Source organism: Rhinolophus hipposideros, assembly GCF_964194185.1.
Source record: "Rhinolophus hipposideros genome assembly, chromosome: 19".
NCBI lineage: Eukaryota > Metazoa > Chordata > Mammalia > Chiroptera > Rhinolophidae > Rhinolophus > Rhinolophus hipposideros.
The window spans coordinates 47,371,289-47,391,819 of NC_138065.1; the positions used below are offsets into that span (position 1 = coordinate 47,371,289).

Sequence of the window (20,531 nt, forward strand, 5' to 3'; positions counted from 1 at the left end):
GCCAGTATACACACAACTAAACTGATGACCTCGATAAATATCAGAGACTGCTATATGCCAGTGATTGAGATAGCTTAAAGGTTTAGTTAAACAAGTGGCCTGAAATTCCAAGAATGAGCTAACAGTATTCCATGAGAAGTAGGCTGTTCAGACAAAGCCACCATAAAGTCTCATTCTATCAGCTTTTCCCACAAGCTGCCTTGGCATAAAAAGAATTGGTCTTCATATACAAATTTCTCCTTTCCTCTGGATTATAGAACATACTCCTTAAATTCCTGATTCCTTCTACCTGCAGCAAATTATACTTTGATAAATCTCTGTATCAGCTTTAATATTTTCTTGGGGAAGAGCATTATTCTAGAAGTGGAGGCTGCTAGTTCTTTCATACAAAACATTATGTTTGTGGCCAGAGAACCAGGAGAGTTTTTAATTAACAGTATTTGAGGTCTGAGCTGATTAAAAAATAATCCTACTTGTAGAATTGATAGGGTGTCTATGTGATTAAACTGTGTTAGAACCGGGGCTCCCCTGTTTCAGGTTGCTAGCTTTGGACAAGCTGTATAATTTAAGTCTCGGTCTCCTCATCTCTATGAAGAGGGAAATCTCAGTTCCTGTCTAATACGTTATGGTGAATAATAAATGAGATATTCATAGAAAAAGTTTAAATATGAGCCTTTTGTTATTGCAAATAACAAAACTGGAGGTATGAAACATTAGAGGAATAACGTTGGAGGTATGAAATAGTACGTTCTCCTCAAAATGTAAACGCTTACAGAGTCAAAAATCCAAGATCCTGGGTGCATGATGAGCATGCCTTTATTCTCCCTTTTCCAAAACTGCCTCCTCCAAAGCCTGCGCTTCCTGTGAGAGCAGCTTCAGTGCAGCCAGGTCAGGGACACAGTGCAGGGAGGTGACTTGCATTCAGAAGCAGAGTTCAGAATGCAGCAGAGACGGCTGACATATAAGGACAAACAGTGTGCGCCTGGGATTCTGAGCTGGCTTTACTACTCCAGGCTCCAGCACTATGAGAAATAAATTTCTGTTCTTTAAGCCACACAATCCAGGTAATTTTTTATAGCAGATCAAGCAGACTAAGATACATTCTAAGAAATACTCACTATGCAGCACTCGCTATGTGTCAGGCACTTACCTGCATTAGCTCACGTAACCCTCATAAGATCCCTACAATGGAGACATTCATATGCTCAGTTCACAGATAAGAATCTGAGGAACAGAAGGAAAGTAACTTGTCCCAAACCACTCAGCTAGTAAACAATAGAGCTGGGATTAAAATGGACAGTCGAGCTTCTGAAACCATATTTGTACCTAATCACCTGCTTCTCTTAGAGTCTCCGTACTAAGTGACCGTCCAGAACAGAGCCCAGCCAATAAGGGAATCCTTTGCTCTGATTTCCTACAAGTGTTTGGAACCTCGAGGGACCCCCAGGATCAGGCGTCTCTGAATTCAGGGACGGTGCCAGAGGAGGGCTATGCCCCGTGCAGTGTCGGGACACCTGCAGGCTAGAGCGGAGCAGAACCACTGGGTGAAGTATGCAGACCCTCATGGTTTCTGAAGGCTTCCAGGCAGAATCGGTACATTTGGTGAATGCTGATTCAGGAGGTAAGCTGTCTCCACGGCCTGACAGAGAGCTCCAGATTACACGCAAAGTGCCTGTACAGTCGCTGCCAACTGAGATACGCATTCAAATTCACTGCCAGACAAATATTTTTAGTTTTCACGTCCAGAAAATGAAAATTAGGAAGTGTTACTCTACTCGGAGGGAGCTGCATGTGGAATTCCAACCTAAATAACTATGACCTTCTGGATCAGATAAAAAGGCTGCTCTCTTTCGTTTTAGGTTCAAAAGGAAGAAACTTATAACTATGAAATTTGAAATTGCTTTTGCTACTCCCCACCCCAACCCTTACAAACAAAACAGCTGCGGCCAGGTGGGCAGCAGCCTCCCGATTCAGAAACCAGCTTCTCCCTGGCGCGAGGAACCCTGGTCGTGCTCCTGTCCTCCCGTCACCTGTGAGGGCCTCGGTGCCCGCCTTCTTGCTCTCCTGGTGGCCCCTCTCGGCCCACACGTAGACTCTGTACGCCTCTCCCGGCTTCAGGCCCGTCAGGACGGTGCTGCTCTGCTCCCTGGGCACTGCCGTGTCCTTGGTCTCCCCATCCGCGGAGGAGTAGCGCACCACGTACTTGTCTATGACAGCCTGGACGGGGTCCCAGGACACCACCGCCGTGCCTTCTGTCACTCGGTCAGTGACCACGTTGGTGGGGCTATCAATTTCTTCATAAAAATAGACGAGAAAAAAACTTAAGAGAAGCCATTTGGCTGGTCAAGATCACAGCTGCTTCAAGATCTAGTTCATCGGGGTGACCTAGTTGCACAACGCAAGAAAGTCTCGGCAGCATCTGTGACAGGGGGACAGTCTCTGCTTGAACCCTAAGCTGAGAAAGGGCTTCCTGATGGACGAAACAATCGCTTCCATTTCAGACCACAGAGCACATTCGATGAAGCTCCGAGTGTAGCTGCCTGAAGTGTAACTCCTTCAAGGGTGCCTACCCTTGGTAGGCATCTAAGATGCGTACGCCTGACTCCTCTTCCAGGAGACCATCCGGCAAGGAGTCAAGAGTGGCTACCATCTCCTCCTAATTCTCCTCTAATCAAAACAGCTTTACCTCTCCACCTTCTAGACTTATGGTATGGTATGGTATGGTATGGGGTGGGGTGGGGTATGGTATGGTTTGGTATGGGGTATGGTTGGTATGGTATCATATACTTCAAATTATAATTTATGACCTGGCACTTACATCTCAACAGGCTCCTTTCTTTTCCGGTTCAGAGAAAAATCCCCAAAACTCAGTTCATTCATTTAACAATTCATTGTCGTCCATGGAGTATAATGGCACCGAGGAGTGACCGATGAACAAAACAATCAGAAAATGCCGTCCATGTGGCGTTTATGTTCTAGAAGGACCAACCCAGACCAGTATACCCTCCATGTCCTCCTACACACTGTGCTCCCAACACCAAATGCTCAGCCCACAGCCTCTGAACACCCCTAAGGTTTTCCACACATGTGCCTGCTACCAAGGCTTCTCAACATTTGTCAGCTTTCAGCACCTACTGAATACCACAGGAGAGTCTACTGTAGAAGGTCTCAGATGAGCCCTGACGTCTCTACTAAAAAACAAATAAGTATATACTCAAAACTCGACAGGTGTCTCTGATCCATATCAAAGGTTGGAGCGTCCACGTTAAGCCACATCTTCCCCGTTTTATGCATATATAATGCATTTCCTGAATCCAACATTTATCCTTATTATATTTTATCTTATGCACTCCACTTATACCCTGTTTCCCCCAAAATAAGGCCTAGCTGAACAATCAGCTCTAATGCGTCTTTTGGAGCAAAAATTAATGTAAGACCTGGTATTATATTATATTATATTATATTATATTATATTATATTATATTATATTATATTAAAGACCCAGTGTTATATTATAGTAAAATAAGACCAGGTCTTATATTAATTTTTGCTCCAAAAGATGCATTAGAGCTGGTTATTCGGCTAGGTCTAATTTTGGAGGAAGCATGGTAATTTAGTCATTCACTCAACATGACCAATTTCCTTTCCAGCTTATCATTTGCAAACCTAGTAGGTAAGCTATCTGAGGGCATCTGTCAAAGTCACAGGTAAAGACGCTGCACAGAGCAAAGCTGAGACATTCCACGAGAACCCTCCCCACACACAGATTGGTAAAGACACACAAGACGGTTCCTTACTCTCAGAAATCTAAGCATTTTTCCTTCCTCCCATCCTGCTCTAGTTCTCTTGGCCCAGGGATTCCGGCAGAGAAGTTACAACTTTACATAGGTGTATTTTTTAACATCAATTCTGACACACCCTTCTAGAGCACAGTGACAGTGTTTAATTGTGTGCAAGGAAATGTAAACGTGCCATCACCAGAGGCAGTGTGTATTTTATTTAATAAATCACTTGCCGTTTATTGAGCACATACTAAGTGCTACGTGCTTTTCACACATTATTTTATCAAACCTCATAGCAATGACACAGGCATTTATCAGATTCCCCAGGGACTAGTTTGGAAAATTAATAATAGTTACTATTTTTAGAGCACTAACTATATGCCAGGCTAACAGAGGTTAGATGACTTGCCCAAGGTCACTCAGCCAGTAAATGGTGGTACTGACTCATTCCGCAAGTATTCACTGAGTGCCTATTTGGAGCTGGGGATTCAGCAGTGTGATGACTTAAATAGTAGCTCCCCATCCCCAAAAATATGTTGAAGTGCTAACCCTCAGCACCTTAGAAAGTGACTTTAGTTAGAAATAGGGGCTTTCTAGAGACAATCAAGTGAAAATGAGATCATTAGGGTCAGCCTAATCCAATATGACTGGTTTCCTTATAAAAGGGGCCATTGGACACAGAGACACATGCACACAGAGGGAAGACAGTGTGAGGAAACACAGGGAGAAGGTGGCCACGTGACCACATGCTGCACCTACCAGCTAATGGTTGCCAAGGATTGCCAACAGACACCAGGAGCTAGAAGAGGCAAGGAAGGCTCTCCCCTAGAGATGTCAGAGACAGCGTGGCCCTGCTGACACCCTGATTTCAGACTTCTAGGCTCCACAACTGTGGGACAATACATTTCTATTGTTTTAAGCCACCCAGGTTTGGGTACTTTGTTACAGCAGCCCTTGCAAACTAACCTAAGCAGTGAACAAGATAAAGACTCTGTGATGGAGCTTACATTCTCCTGGAGCAGCAAGGCAATAAACAAGTGGTATTAGGAAGTCCCACAAGGCAACGTAAAGGGATCAGCAAATGGTGAACAAAAGGTATTTGTGGTTTTAGACAGGGAGATCAGGGAGGATCTGTGTCGCTGAGAAGGTACATTTGAACAAAGACAAAACTGAAATGAGGCAATGGGCCCTGTGCTATCTAAGGAACCGCGTTCCTGGTGGAGGGAGCAGCAAGTTCAAAGGCCCTTATCCACAAACAGCAGAAGGGCAGGGCATCCGGACAGAGTAGCGGGGGCTGAGTGGCGCAAGGTGAGGTCAGTGCGGTGAGGGCGGGGTGGCTGCGGAGAACCTTCAAGGCCATTGTAATGACTGTGGCTTTTGCACTGAGTGAGATGAGAAGCTCCAGGGACTTCGCACAGAAGAAGGGCAGGTTCTGACCTGTGCTATCAAAGGCTCCCTCTGCTGCTGGAGAAAGGACAGGCTGTAGCACGTCAAGCGAGGAGGTCACCGGTGGGCTGCTCCCACACTTTATGTGCGTGATGACAACAGGTATGTGGACACCTTGGCAATGATGAGAGTCGTGAGAAAGTTGGGGTCTGAGATTTCAGAGGTAGAGCTGACAGGGTCTGCTGACAGATTCGATGTGGGACACAGTGACGTGTTGGTGTGGGACCTCAGCACTGTGCAGAATGGACCATTTCCAGAGACGAGAGGCCTGAGGGAGGGGAGCGCTTGCAATGGAGAGGAAGAAGTGGAATGGGACCAAGAGTTTGCTTTTGGACAAACTAAGTGGTAGGGCCCAGACTTGAGCCCATTCCCGTTTATCAAAGACTGTGCATTGCCCCTAAGCAGCACCATAATCAGCCTTTTCTTAGGGCACCACTACAACTACAAATAATAATACATTATAAATAAAATAAAGTGTGATCTGAAAGGTCCCTGCAATCTGCATCTAGCAGCACTGGTAGATTGGCAGTTGGAGTGACAACTAGAGAGAGGAAATGGTCCTAGACTGTCGCTTCTGGGAGATGGGGGCTGGGCAGACCCCACGGGTAGCGGGTAGCGTGGGCTCCCGGGATGGGACAGCTGTGCGGTCAGGAGCAGACATCAACAGGGCGTGTCCTGGGCGTCTGGAGGCTCGAGCCGCCCCTACGAGGATGTGCAGGAGCACATGTGTGCCACAGAGAGTCCTCCCTGGCCACCTGTTACCCCTCCTGTGCCAAGCATGATGCTGCACATGATAAGGGGGGAATGAAGAAGCCTGCACAAGGGACAGCTCAATCTGGGGAAATTAGTGCTGAATTGCACAAGGGGACATTCAGGAAGGAAAAGTGCGGGTGGGGAAGAGGAGAGCGAGAACACCCCAACCGTGCTGCCTCTTGAAGTCCCTGGCCCTCATCTGTTTCAAAATGACCCACATCTGGACAACTCAGGGTCCCAGAAGTGCCTCCCCTCACCTGTCTCTGCCCCAGATCAGTGCTTGCCACCAGAGCTGCTGGGACCCACAGCACAGGCCCAGGGTTTTGGGGTCAGATCCATGCCATCCACGCAGGTGGAGGGAGAAAGCAGTAACGAGCCCTGAAGCTCTTGGTCCCCATCACAGTCCCAGAGCACTCAGGGAATGGAGAACCAGGAAAAGGCATGCTGTCTATGACGCGTAGGAAGATAGGAAGGAAACAGAGAGCCAGACTGTGCCTGGGTCACGAAGACATCGTCCCGAGAGGAGCCATGACTTCTCCACGCTCTTAAAATCAGTGAGAGGCGGGGCCAGCCTGGACCTCCGGACCCTCTGCCCCCTTTCTCTTTGACCCCTAACAGCTTAAGCCAGAGCAGGCTCTTCACAGAGCTGTTCTTCTCCTTGATAAATCTCAGGATGGGAATCAAACACAAAGACAGACACAGATCACGTTGGGACACCATCCCCTGGCCCCCATGACAGGCCACATGGCTGGAAGAAGTCAGCTTAGCAGGACCAAAATTCAAGAAGGGAGGTGTGATCATAAACCGTTTTTCCATGGAGCAAAGCCTTTCAGTAGCTGTTGCAGCGGGCCAAACCAGCGATGGGTAAGCCAGAGCAATAGCCTCAACTAGGACACAGGCTCTTCTGCCCCTGCCCCAACTGCCTTTGCAAGCTGCAACTTCCCACCTGCCAGACACGAGTGGCCCCGGTGGGACCTGTCTCAGGGCCATTCAGGGTCAGAGATATTTAAGACAAGACTTGCAGGTGGGACTCACCTTTGAGCGCATGTGTTAGAATAAAGGTGAGCCCCACTTCAAAGAGTGAACTTACAAAGTTGAGTCTACAGAAGAGACTAAGAGCTCTAGGCATATCAGAAAAATGTATTCCATGTGATAACAAGATTCACCACAGGGCTGGTGGGACATGGCTGTCCTCAGTCTGTGCCGGGACACCCAGCACACGTCCACACACCAGCTCCTGCCACAGGCACGAGGAGCAGCTTTCCCCATGGGCACTCATGAACCACCCAGCTAATGCAGCGGCAAAGGGCCCAGCAAGGAGGTGGACTGACTTGCGTTTGCTTTCCGAAGCCGGTCTGCTTCCAAAGCCTTGCCTTTCAGAAAGGCCCTTCCATGCACTTCGAGTGTGTTAACAGGCTGAAGGTTTTCAACTCTGTGTCTTTTCTAGAATCGGCTCCACCGAGTGATTCGTTAAATGGAAAATATCTGAACTGTGTCATCTCCTCCTTGCATGTGCTTACGCGGTTCTTACCTTCCAGTGTCTTTTCCAACTATGGAATGCAAAACATTTGGAGAGAAGAGAGAGTCTTTCCCCCCCCCTAAATTAATAAACAGTCTAGCTGGGCTTGAGAGCGTTTCCTGGGTCTTTTTCTGTATGTTGGTAAGACACCTGATCCAAAATTATTTGCAATCCGATAAAATATCCCATCCTGCTTTTAGAATATAGCTGACAGTGAAAACATCGCTTGAGTGCTCGCATTTTAGTTGGGATAGCATAGCTAAAAGGTTAAGTACCAGTTCAAGGCCATATGTGATTAAATGCTCTAGGAACTCAGTGGCGAAGATGGCTGCCATTCAATGTGGTCCTAGACGGCCTCGATGGAGTGGCTGAGGTTGGAGCGGAGCCTGGAAGGGGGAGTGATACTGCTATGAGGCCCTGTAGGGCAGGGATCAGGCCTTATCATCTTTGGAAGCATATAAGGGACCAAGACTCGAATGTCCAATGGTAGGAACTCCGCAATGAATGTGAGTGGAGCTGAACTGGTAGCTAGAAGTAGCCATGGAGGGTTCCCCGGGCCTGGGTAACGGTATGAATAAACCCACGGTATAGAGACAAAGCTTCTGTGTGAAGAAATGCCAAGAACAGTCGGGCTGCAGGAAGTTTTCTTGTTAGGAAGTAGTGAGAATAACAACGGCCCAGGTTGGATGGGGACACAGGGGCCAAGATAAAAGGATTCTATGTTATCCAGAGGCAGTGGGGAGTCATCGAAATTATTTTAGGTAGGGAGCAAACAGTATGAAAATTCACCAGAAATAATGGACAAGAAGGTAAAAGCAGGAGGCACTTTGGCTTTGTGTCCACCCAAGGGGACAGCCTAGGTTCGAATCAGAGCTCAGCCATTTCTTGCTGGGCAATCCCGAGCGTAACTTCTCTAAGCCTCAGTTTTCTGATACATGACTTAGAAATAATAATAGGACCTACTGCATAGGATGACAGTGAGAACTCAATGAAATAATTCACAAAACGTGCTTAGTGGATATAATGCCTGGCACAGAGTAAGCTTTCCGTTAACTCACAGCCGAAGGAGAAAGCCACTGGATACAAGGAAGCACTTTCCATTTTCCAACTCACTAAAACGTTTCACTTGGCCGCCATTCAGGCAGGCTACACAGTCCGTATTGGATAGCCTGTAAATTAAATTGTCTCTTGTCCTTTATGATTGCCCAACAAAACTTTCACTCTCCAGATATGTAATCTGTTATGCAGCTGAAGATGAGAATTCAAGTCTTGCACCATCTCACCCTTATTCTCACCACCCCGACCAGCTATGGCCAGGAGTGAATGGAAAAGAACTAGGAAACTTTGCAAGGAAGTCTCTGAATTCAAAGGTCCCATCTCTGCCAGCTCCAGGGATCAGTCTCCACCCAGTGGCATTAAGGCCTAGGTCACAGGTTCCTACCTGGGGCTGGCAGGAGCTCTGGGTCATTGCAGGAGGCTCACAATTCCTCCTGAAAACAAAAACTACCTAGGATACCTCACACGTATGCCTACAGTAACTCTGAATTCTTTTCTGATTAATAAATTAGAGATTTATTGTCCCATGGTACTGATGTATAACATCTGTCATATAATTTCTCAATCCACAGGTAATAAATACACCACACGTGAGGATCTTTTGACATTTTAAAGCAGACTGGCTGAGCGTGATTGTCAGGAAAAAAACACAGGAGCAGCAAGAAAAACATTATAGCCCACCCACCTGCCTTTGGTAATGTGGAGCTGTGTGCCTACATCCACATTAACACATGCTTTAAAAATAACCGGGTGGTTGAAGTTAGTAAAATAAGCAGAAAGGTGTCAGAAATGGCCTTTTCTCTTGACTCCAAGATCCTGGAGTCAAGGGGGTAGATTTCCAATGGCAAGAAAAATTTGAAATAGGAGAAAGGTGCCTCCCTCGTTTGCTTTCCCCCCGCCCCACAGACACCAGTACACAATGACAGAATCTCTCTACACACAGGTCCCAGCGTTTCTACCCAGAGAGGAGTGAGCTGAGAAAAACATCAGCATCAAACCTGGGAAAAGGTCCTAGTGCAGCCAGGCAGCTCTTACCTGTCCTGCCGTTCAGGGTGATGGGCTTGCCCTCCACATCTCCTCTCACGGGGACCACTGTGATCTTATACTCCGTCCCGGGCTGCAGACCTGGAAACCAGTGCCGGACCTGAGTACGGCTGCAGACCCTCAGCCCCCAGCAGTGTCCCTCCCCAGGGTTTCTCTTGCGGGGCGGGCGGGGCGGGGAAGGGGGCGATGTTTCTCATCCAAAGACTAACCATCTAAGGCAGGTAAAGAACTACAGGACCAGTGGAATCCAAGGCCTCGTGAAAGGGGCTGATCCTTCAGCCAGACTGAGGGGTGTGGGGGCGGCGGTGGGGGCAGTGGATGGGATGAGGCTGCTGAAGGTCTGCCACCTCTATCGGGCCACCAAGCGCTGATGTCCCAATTTACTTACAGCTCAAATGTTTTCCTGCTCCCAATAAGCCTTTCATCTCAAAACTGTCTTTCCTTCTCATTGTAATAATTAGCCTATTTTTTATTCTTTTCTCTGCCTTTATTGTCGTTGTTATTTCTCTGTAGTCTCAACTTGAAAGATTGCTCTCCATGGTACAAACACTCAGACTTTGGTGGCAAAATGCGGGCAAACGGCAACGTGTGTGAGGCACACTGCTCTCACTCCACAAACAAGGGGAACCCCAAGACGTTCGTTCAGGGAGTGGACAGAGGAACAAGGCTGCAGAGGGGGGCTCACCATGGAGATAATAGGCCTCAGGCCCTCACTTGCACAGGCCCCCGCCAAGGCCATGGCCAGAACTGGGCATTCACGACTGTGTCTTGCTTTCCTTAAAGAGGGCCCTGTACTCTGGATAAGCTTCCGGAGTCACACAACGTGATTCCGCCCTGCACGGCCCGATTCCTTCGCAGCCGCCTGATTTCCTGCTCTTGTAACGTCAGCCTGGGCATCTGGGGCAAGGATCTCTGACCACCTAGCTTCCCAGCACGCATCGTGCCCAAAACGCCGAACTCCGTCAGGGCTCGAGTGACTCCTAAGGCCTCGGGACCTGTGTGTGCCCCGAGTGGTACAGGTGTCAGTGCCTTGGACACACTGTCCCCGCCTCAGTGTCCTCAGCAATCATGTCCCATCCCCAGCGTTGGCTCTCACCGGTGATGTCATATCGGCTCTTGGGGTCACTGCTTTTGGGCACGGTGACCTCGGCTACCTCCTGCCCTGTCAGGGGGCTGTACCGCAGCTTGTAGTAGTCCACAGCGGTCTGGGGGTTCTCCCACTCCACGTCGAGGGAGTTCTCCGTCTCGTCTGTCACCCAAGCGGTGCCAAGCACAGCAAGATCTAGGGCAGAGGTGGGGGACGGCAAGAGAAGGCGGTGAAGAGCAGGTCTGCGACAGGCCGCTGGCTCCCAGGTCAGCTCCCTTTCTTCACACACTGAAAGCAAGCGTCACCCTGGGACACACTCCTTAATAGGTGTCTTAGACCCACCCACGCAGCCAACAGACTGTTGGTTTGCACACTATCCACGGAGGACAGACTGTCTTCTGGAGACACCTCCTCTCCCCATCCCACCCCATTGGAGGCCATGCAGCCCTCTGCGCCCACGCTGCCATGGGCCGAACCCTGAACCACACCTCTCAGGCTCGCTACCCCAACCCCTCGGCCCAGGGCGCTGCTCTGCACGGAACACTCACACTTCAGTTACAGAGCCCCGGCCTCAAAAACTCAGTCTGGGATGAGAAGCTAGGTCCCTCTATGTCAAGTTCGGGAAATGCATTTCATATTTTCAGGAGTATAACATTGACAATAAAACCAGCTCTTCCCTCCAATCAGAAAACAAAATTACAACGATTAACAGAAGGAACGGATCGCTGACATGGCTCTAAAGGGAGAAATTTGGTGTGGTGGTTGGGCATGGGGCTGGCGTCTTTGGGAGCACGTTGGATTCCAGGAGCCAGGTCCCAGGCTGAGGTTGCCTGGCCTGAGGTTTAGAACGTAAAAGACAAGTTTCCAGACTCTGAGCCTGTCCCCTTCCTCAGGCACAATCCCACCCGGTGGCATTCCCACCCAGGCTGACTGACCCCTTGTCAAGGACATGGGACAGAGAATGTGTGCATTGGGCAGGGGGTGAACTCTGATCTCCAGGTCCCTGGGCTCCGAACGCTTCTGATCCACTCTGTTATAAACAAAGACCCTCACAGAGCCTTTTCTCTGAAGCAGTTCCTGCCATCCACTGGCTTCCTCCTGCCAGCGTCCAGGCTCTTCCTTTAAAGATGAGAATTCCCTGAGGGAACTGGTCAACAAGTGAGTAATGAAAGTGATTCAAGGATTATACAAGGGGTCCGACAGGGCTCATAAATGAAAAAGCAGGAGTTTAATGAAAAAGTTCAAGATTATTATGGGGATAAGTGTCTCTCGGGCTGAGGCTCCCCTGAGGGGCCAATAAGAATGGGTTGAACTTGAATCAGATTAGACAGAAGACAAGGTTCAGAGCTGCAGGATTGTACAAGCCCCTGCAGCAAGAAGCCACGAAGGGTTGCTAAGACTTTCAGAACAGCTGTCTCTGCTGTTCACTGGAGGCTTTGGACAGCTAGGAAATGGCCTGGCTCACAGGTAGGCCTCGGTGAGCTCCCGTTACACACAATTGCACAGAGTATCAACATCAGAACAGCTACTCTGTGACTGTTGCAGATCAAGACAGAACAAGACCATTCCACGATCATGTTCCAAACCAAACAAAACTGTGAATGTGGTCCAACGATGAAACGTCCTCTCTCCTGATGAAAAGGAGTGACCGCTGCTTCTTTACCAGTGACAGTCTCAGCCTCCCTCTAGGCTGTCCCCTTTCTGGATAAGATTCACTGAGATGCCAATCATAGACGTACCCCCACTTCCTGACAGCATGCAATCTACAGCAAATCCCTGTTTCCTAAATCCTCCCGAACCACTGACACAGTCCCAATTCGACAGCAATCTTTCCAACACTCTCTCCAACATGACCACGGTCCTCCCATGACGCAACAGTCAATAAACCCAACTTGTTCACCTATAGGGAGGTTCCAAGAGGGGTCTTGGGTGGGAGGGTGTTGACAAAGGCAACCACAAATTGGGCTGTTAGGATAACAAGTCCCTCATGGCCCTTTCCAACGCTGAGCCATCCCTACCCCACCCTCGTCATCAAATAGGACAGGCAACCTGATGTTTCTTCAAAGACACCGTGTGCCAAAGGCCCATCCATCTGGGGCTCCCTGGATCTTTCCCTGGCGGTTTAGGGCAGCTCATTTTTATCAGCACCTGGAACAGGGCCTGGCACATCAAAATGCTCAAGAAAACATAGGATGAATCCAGAATCACTCAGACAAGTAGGTTTCTCCAAGCCTTGAAGATCTGAGTGCCTTTAAGAACTTTCATGAGGAAATCAGAGTTTCGGAAAAGTAGCGATGCGTGTCCTTGCAGACGTTTTGGTAGCACTGGATGGGACCCTGGAGGCACTGTTTGTCCCTCCAGAACCGTACCCCGCCCTGCTCTGTATCCCAGATTATAACCTCTGTGGACTGCGTTAGCCAGGTTCCCTCACCCTCTGGGGCTCAGCCAGTGAGAGTCACCAGGAGATCAGTGGGCAGGAGAGAGAGTCTGGGCCACTGACCTCCTATACTCCCCACCCCCGACTCCAGTGGGGGCACAATGGCTGCCTGAATCCCTCTACCAAAAGCACCTCACTGGGCAGCCCTCTCCTACAGCTCTCTCTGGGTCCCAGCCCTTCAGGCTGCTAGTCCTAGTGTTACACCATCCAAGCCCCGCCCACACCTTTGTAAATAACCTCTTCATTACTACTCTTCAATACCCCGTGTGTCCCCTCTTTTCTGCTCAGATGAATCTAACAGGTGTCTTCAGCTTGAACTTGCTGAGTGGGCTCAGTGAGGGCCTGGGGACGCAGGTGTGCACCCGCTGCTTACATATGGGTGCAGGACAATCGGACCTTACTAATCCCAGCAGCAGAGAAGACCCCTGGAATTCCAATCCAGCAGGCTCTGTCACTGGCTTGGAGGACCCAATAATCGGCAAGTAGAGAGAGGGGAGTAAGAACCGAGACTTCTGCAGAACCCAGGACTGCAGCAGCTCTGTTTCAGCCCCAAATCAGGGCAACAGCCTGACTAGTAGAAGGGTGCTTGGGACAATGGAAGAAAACATTCAAAAGGGGGCCTCTCCTGGGAAACCTGGGGCCTCTGGCGGCCCCCTCACCTGTGGTGGCGAGCAGATGCTGTGCGCCGCTGGAAACCTCTTTCTTCACGTTGCGTAGGGTGACTACATACTTGGTTCCAGGCAGCAAACCGAGGATCTCATAGCGGTGCTGCTCCCTGGGCACCTGGATCTGCTGCCCAGACAGCTCCTGCCCCAGAGGGTAGTAGCTGAGCAGGTAGTGGTCCACCTCGCTGGAGGGCTCCCAGCTCACCAGCAGGGAGTTCTCTGTGCTCCTGAGCAGCTGTAGGCCCTGCGGGGAGACCACTGCAGGAGGAACAGGATGGAGAGAGTGAGAGAGAGGGGGTGGGAACCCACAGCCAAGGAGTGCTCCTGGGGCCCTACTATGTACACACTTAACACTATGGTGGTGGGTGTGGGAGACAGGGAGGCCGGTGAGGCCAATCTGGATCCCCAAAAGTAATTATCTGGTTGGGAGTTAATACTGACCCCTACACACACACACACACACACACACACACACACACACACACACACAGCCATTAGATCACATAAGACCACTGGTCCTCACACACACACACACACACACACACACACACACACACACACACACACACACAGCCATTAGATCACATAAGACCACTGGTCCTCAAACCATCAGCAGCAGCCTGACCTTGCAACTCCTTAGCATATTCTCGGGCCTCACCCCAGCCGGGCTGAGTCAGAAACTCGGGATGGGCCCAGAAAGCCCTCCAGGGAATTCTGATGTGGGCTAAGGGCCGAGGACAAAATGCAACTGATGGTTACAGGGGCCGTAGGGACCGCGGCGGGTCCCGGGAAAGAAGAGAGGCTGGCGGGCCAGAGCGCATCTCTGCTCTCACCCTGGGCGCAGTCGAAGCCGGCGAAGCCCTCCTCGCAGTAACACTCGCCCGTGTCGCAGAAGCCGTGGCCGCTGCAGTCGCTGGGGCAGCGCCGCTCGCTGCAGTCCTCGGCCGTGAAGTCCGCGTGGCACTGGCAGACGCCGCGCACGCACACGCCCTGCCCGCTGCAGTTCCCGGGGCAGGCGGGGTGGGCGCAGTCGGGCCCCACGTAGGGCTCCTCGCAGCGGCAGCGGCCATCCTCGCAGCGCCCGTGCCCGCTGCACGCCCCGGGGCAGGCGGGCTGCCCGCACTCAGCGCCCTCCCAGCCCTGCTCGCAGCGGCAGCTGCACGTCTCGGGCGAGAAGGCTCCATGGCCGCTGCAGTGAGGGCTCAGACCTGCCAGGGAGAGGGAGCCAGTAGGCTGGGGTTGAGGCCCTGCAGGTCTTGGCTCTTTCTTTGGAGGGTCGTGGGGCCCCTGAGGAAAACAGGGGTTCGGCCCCTTCCAATCTACAAATATTTCTTCTTTTTCTGCCTGAAAAGCCAGAGGCACCGTCTCTCCCTTTCCCTACCCACCCTTCCTGTGAATTTCCTGGTTCCCCACTGTCTAAATGCTGATCATTTAGTCTCTTTCTATGAAGATACCTCAACTGCTCCAGCCTGGACCTCTTGTAGGACCGGCTTACAGTAAAGGGCCCGAGGTGAGATGGAGGATGGGCCACAGCCTGTCTTATCTTGGCTGGGGCGTGCTGGACCTAGCAAGCCAGGTCCTTGGGAAATTAGCTCACATTGAAGTCTGGAAAAGTGGACCTACAGAAGCTACAAAATAGCTCGGAAGCTATGGGGTGGGGGGGATTAACCAGGCTCCCTTCTCTGACCCTAGACAGCAAGAAGCATGAGTCAGTGAACCTTGTCCCTTCACCAGCCACACCTCTGTTTCTCAGAACACCTGCATTTTCCCCTAAAATAACACTTTCAACGTGGAGACTCCTCAGGGCAGTTCCATGCTGTCTCATTCCTGGCGTGCCTAGTGCTGTGTCTGACATAGAGGAGGTGCTCTTAACGGTAGCAGTTCCTTCAGGCATAAAAACGTAGCTGAAGGGCCACTCATTGCTATTTGGATCAGCCTGGGCAGTTTATGCTAAAATGAAAAAAGTGGCGATGAGGGTGGGGGCTTACTATGTGTAAAATCAAATTATAGTACTTTATTACTAATAAAAGAGTTAACAATTTGCTGAATATCTACGATGGTCCAGGAATCTTATGTATATCGTCTACAGTTCTCAGAACTAGACGAGTTGATAGAATTATCCTCACTGGATAGTGGAGGAACTTGCTCAAAGTCACCGAGCTAAAAAATGGCAGAACCGGGACTTGTCCCCAGGCCTGTGTACCTCTCTCCTCTCCACCCCACTGCTGTCCCCTACAGGAGAGACTGGACCCACCAGTAAAACAGCACCCAGAAGCACTCTCGTCTGGAAGCATTATCCCAGGAGTCCAGACTCATTTTAAGGTCCCTCCCTGCTCAGGCTTACAGATGCCCCCTGGAGCTAGTGCCAATGATAAGGCACCCCGAGAAAACCCAGACAGGTGGACATGCACCACACGCGGAGTGCTTCTGAGGCTGGTGGAAGACCTGGCACGAGAAGGTGCTCATTCAGTGTTTGCTGAATGAACACCAGGTGGGGCACTCACCGGCAGCGCCTGGGCAGCAACGCTGGACGTTACACTGCTCCTTCACCTCTGCCATCTCTTCCTCCAGCTTCTTTACCCGGGTCAGGAGGTCCTGGACGCTGTCTGCCAGCTCGCAGTCCTTTTGTGGTGTCTGCAGGCGGATGCTGTGTCTCAAGATGATATTCTGTTCCTCGGCCTCCCCCTGGACCAGGGGCGAGGCCCCACCCTCACTGAGGGGCTGGGGGTCGGCCTCCACCTGGACCACGGCCGGCTTGGGCACGTCAATCTTGTAGACGTGGCTGATGGTGACCTGGGGCTCCTTGTCGCTGCAGTCATGAGGCTCAAGCGTGGCCGGGACTGAGGCCACCAGGAGCAAAGAACCAAGTAGGAGCCCCAGAGGGAAGCAGAACGTGTCCTGGAGAACCATCCTTGGAGAGATGGGGAGCAGGCCTTCCAGGAGACCTGTATCCAGAAAAAAGGCAAAGACAGCCACTGCGATTTCCTGATGGAAACTAGCATTTTTAATGCATTCTGAGAGCCTACAGGAAGCTGGAAACCCAGCAGAAAGATTTCATCCTTTATCTACCGAGGTCTTTTATTATGTTTAGTTCCTTTCTCACACACCGTACATGCCTGTCTTGGCTCACACAGCTCTCACTACTGGGACGCCCTTCTCGGCACTTCTAATTCTGTACTCACGCGCACTGTAATAATAACGAGAATAACTGACTCGTACTGTGTGCCGGGCTTTGAGTCCCCTCTTCCCTCAGCTTTACAACAACCCTAATATCATCCTCCCCACCGACACCACCAAAAATAACAGTGGAGCATGTGTGAGCTGTTTCACTGGGTCTTTTCCAGGAAAGGGCCCAATGCCTGTCCCTGGACTGGAGGAGCTCCAGTTTGCCGGGAACAGACTGAGTAATAGACATTGGAGGGCGGCCGCGGAGGGAGAGGCCTGCAGCCAAGAGTTTGCGGGGACGAGTCCTGCCATGGGTCAATACCACCGAGAGCAGGCATCTGGGGGCCGGAACTGAGGGGCAGCCCCACCGCTCAGCAGGAGTGTGCTGCCCCAGTGGGGGAGGTGCCCACCAGTAGAATGAGTCCTATCTGAAGAACCCACAAAAGGTTCCCACAAGAGGGGGCGGGTGGAGCCAGCATTGCGGGCAACTGCCACAACAGGGCATCTGGTAACCAGAGGGAGCTATAACAGCCCCAGCTAAATGAAAACACCTTTTCCCTTCTGACCCCTCATCTCCCGGAGTCAGCAACTTGAGGAAGCCAGCAACAGCTGTGCCAGAGAGGGTGGGGAGTGGAGGAAGGAAAGCACAAAGCCAAGAATGGTCCCCTGCCCTCCCGCTGACCTGCGAGTCCAGCCTTAGGCCTGATGGGTGAAAAGAAAAGATGTGGCTTGAATGGGAGACTGAGGCACTGATCTGGGATGGACCTGCCTCTCCCAAAAGGGTTCTCTTCCAAGACCACAGGTGACCAGAAAAGCTCTGGGACCTCTTGAGATTTTTGTCAGAGGATGGGGGAGGTGAGGAGAGCTGATAGAGTGAGTTGGAAGGCAGGCGAAGGATAAAAGGACTGATATTTCACAATTGCTGTCTTCAGAAGTTCAGCCCAGTGATAATCCCACACATATTCTCTGCTTACTCCCCAGATGGGAACCGGGGCTCAGGGCATCGAGCAGTGTGTCCCCGGTTATGCACAGACAGGGCAAGGCCATAGTCTCAGATTTAGGCACAGCTCCCACTAACTGAGCCATTTATCCCTGTGTACCTCTGCTGTCCCCAAAACCACAGAAAGTGATCTCAAAAGCACCTTCTGTATACAGGACAGCACATGGTGTTTCCACGGCCCCAAATCCCCTCCCCGGGCAACAACAGGGCTAAACAAGCACACCAGCCTCCTCTGCCCATCCTTCCATCCAAACCCCAGGCCCGTGGCTCACTGTTCTCCGAGACATAAATGGAATGCAGACGGTTTTCTGAAGACCTTTTGAACAAATGCAAGAGTCACAGACTCCTGTCATAAACCGCAGCCAGCCTGTGCAAAGCCCCATCTCATAGAGTTTGTTTTGTACAAAACCATGTAATAGTTAGACATTTACACTCCTCACAAGGTGATAACCTCCCTCCCCCACTCTACTACCCTTCTGACATCGTATATAGGAGTTACAATTCCACTGACTCTATTCCCTATGCTCTACTCCACGTTCTGTGACTATATATATTAAATTATAGACGACGTTCAGCATTATTCAGGTTCAGCTTCAGGCATACACTGCAGTGCTCAGGCATCTCTACCATCCATGACGTGGTCTCCCTAAAAAGACAAGTATCCATCAGATACCCTACCAAATGAACAAACAACAAGTGCAACAAGTGCTGGAGCAGATGTGGAGAAAAGGGAACCCTCGTGCATTGTTGGTGGGATTGCAGATTGGTGCAGCCACTGTAGAAATCGGTACGGAGGTATCTCAAAAAACTGGAAATGGAACTACCTTATGACCCAGCAATTCCACTCTTAGGTATCTGTTCAGAGCAATCCAAAACGCTAATTCAAAAAAAAAAATATATGCACCCCTACGTTTATTACAGCACTATTCACAATAGCCAAGACATGGAAACAACCGAAATGCCCATCGGTAGACGACTGGATTAAGAAACTGTGGTACATTTATACAATGGAGTATTACTCGGCCATAAAGAAGAATGCAATCTTACCATTTGCAACAACATGGATGGACCTAGAGAACATTATGCTAAGTGAAATAAGTCAGATGGAGAAAGACAAGTACCATATGATCTCACTTATATGTGGAGTCTAAAGAACAGAATAAATGAGCAGACTAATCACAGTGTTTCGTTTTTGAAGCCTGGAATATGACAAACCCCAGAAGCCCTTGTACTAGCCCTCGGTGTTGCCTGTCCTTGAGTTATAACAAGATGTCCTTGCTAATTATAGCCTCTCCCATTCCACATGTTGAGCTCAGATTTTCCTGGACAGAGTGGTTGCTAGAAAGAAGAGGGGCGGAACAACCTCAAGCCAGTACTTCTGGGGGTGACCGGCGGAGGAGCCGCCCCGCCTGTCTGAGGTTTGGCAGCGGAGGGACGTGCCTTGGGTAAGCCTGTGACGAAGGGGATGACAACACCACGTCCTGTCCGCACAGCAGACCACAGACAGGGCGCCACGAGGGTGGGAAGGGGGCGCACAGGGCCACAAATCTCACCCAGAAAAATGCAGGATAATGTTCCGAATGGGGCGGTTCCTCTGCTGAGGACGATTCTCACGGAAATGGGGCGAATGCTGTGGGAATCGGGGAGGCCAAGGGGGTTCACATGCAGCAGATGTGTGTGCAGGAAACCGGGACACCAGGTGTCCCCAAGAGTCAGTCTCTGATCACGTCCACAATTCTGCCTGCAGGAGAGGTGGTGGGTGGTGTGCACGGCCGGAAGCTGAGGCAGAGTCTTCAGGACAAATGCTGCCTGAAACTGCTTTTTCAAGAACGGCTCTTTGAGGTGTGTACTGCTGACCATAGGCCGGGTGCACAGTCCCTCTGATTCTGCCTGAGACACACACAGCACTCTACGTCTGGGGTCTATTTGTTCTTCCTTGGTGGCCACATCTACCCGCTTGGCTTTAATTTCCAGCCAAACACTGACAGTTCCTGAGTTTGTATGTGAGTTCCTAGCCCAGACAACCCTGCACGCTCAGGGATGGCAGTGGTCATGATTGTGTGGGTCCCCTCTGTACCCCCAGCCTCATAGCACAGGCCTGGCGGCCAAAGTAATATGTGGTGTATTAAACTATAATAGCCACTGGGTTTTTTGCATATGTGCCAAACACTTTACGAACATTATTCTCATTTAATCCACAAAATCCTGAGAGTCCATTGATATCACTTTGTTATAGATGCCCAGAGAGGTTAAGTACCTTGCCCCAGGACACACAGTTACTGAGCAGCAGAGCTGGGATGAAACACCAGCTCAGTCCGTTCCCCATGTCTGTGTTCATCCTCTCTCTGCTGTGTGTCCTGCCTCAAATGAGAAAATCCAACGAGAAGATTACTGCATGTGAAAAAAAAAGACCAAATGTCCTCTTTCCTGAAGTAGTTGAGGGGGTTCTTCTGAAAATAAAGGAAACCCAAAGCATAGTAGGTGCTCAGTTAAACATGAGTTGCCCCATAATTAAGTCCTATGCCTGCACTTCCTCTGAGCAGTGGCAAGCATGATCCCTGGAAAGATAAGCTGGTG

The 20,531-nt window shown here is 50.4% G+C and overlaps 1 protein-coding gene across 1 annotated transcript in view; it reads right to left on the reverse strand.

Moving 5' to 3' along the window:
- The window catches only part of TNN (tenascin N), a gene marked incomplete at its 5' end in the record, with an annotated part of 41,294 nt that extends 24,595 nt beyond the window's left edge, over nt 1–16,699 (reverse strand). Inside the window, 6 exons of the mRNA XM_081024840.1 lie at nt 2,031–2,294; nt 9,592–9,681; nt 10,697–10,882; nt 13,784–14,047; nt 14,623–14,997; nt 16,294–16,699. Coding sequence (XP_080880966.1) covers nt 2,031–2,294; nt 9,592–9,681; nt 10,697–10,882; nt 13,784–14,047; nt 14,623–14,997; nt 16,294–16,699 — 1,585 coding nt within the window. The remainder of the gene's footprint in view (nt 1–2,030; nt 2,295–9,591; nt 9,682–10,696; nt 10,883–13,783; nt 14,048–14,622; nt 14,998–16,293) is intronic.
- Nucleotides 16,700–20,531: the final 3,832 nt, after the last annotated feature.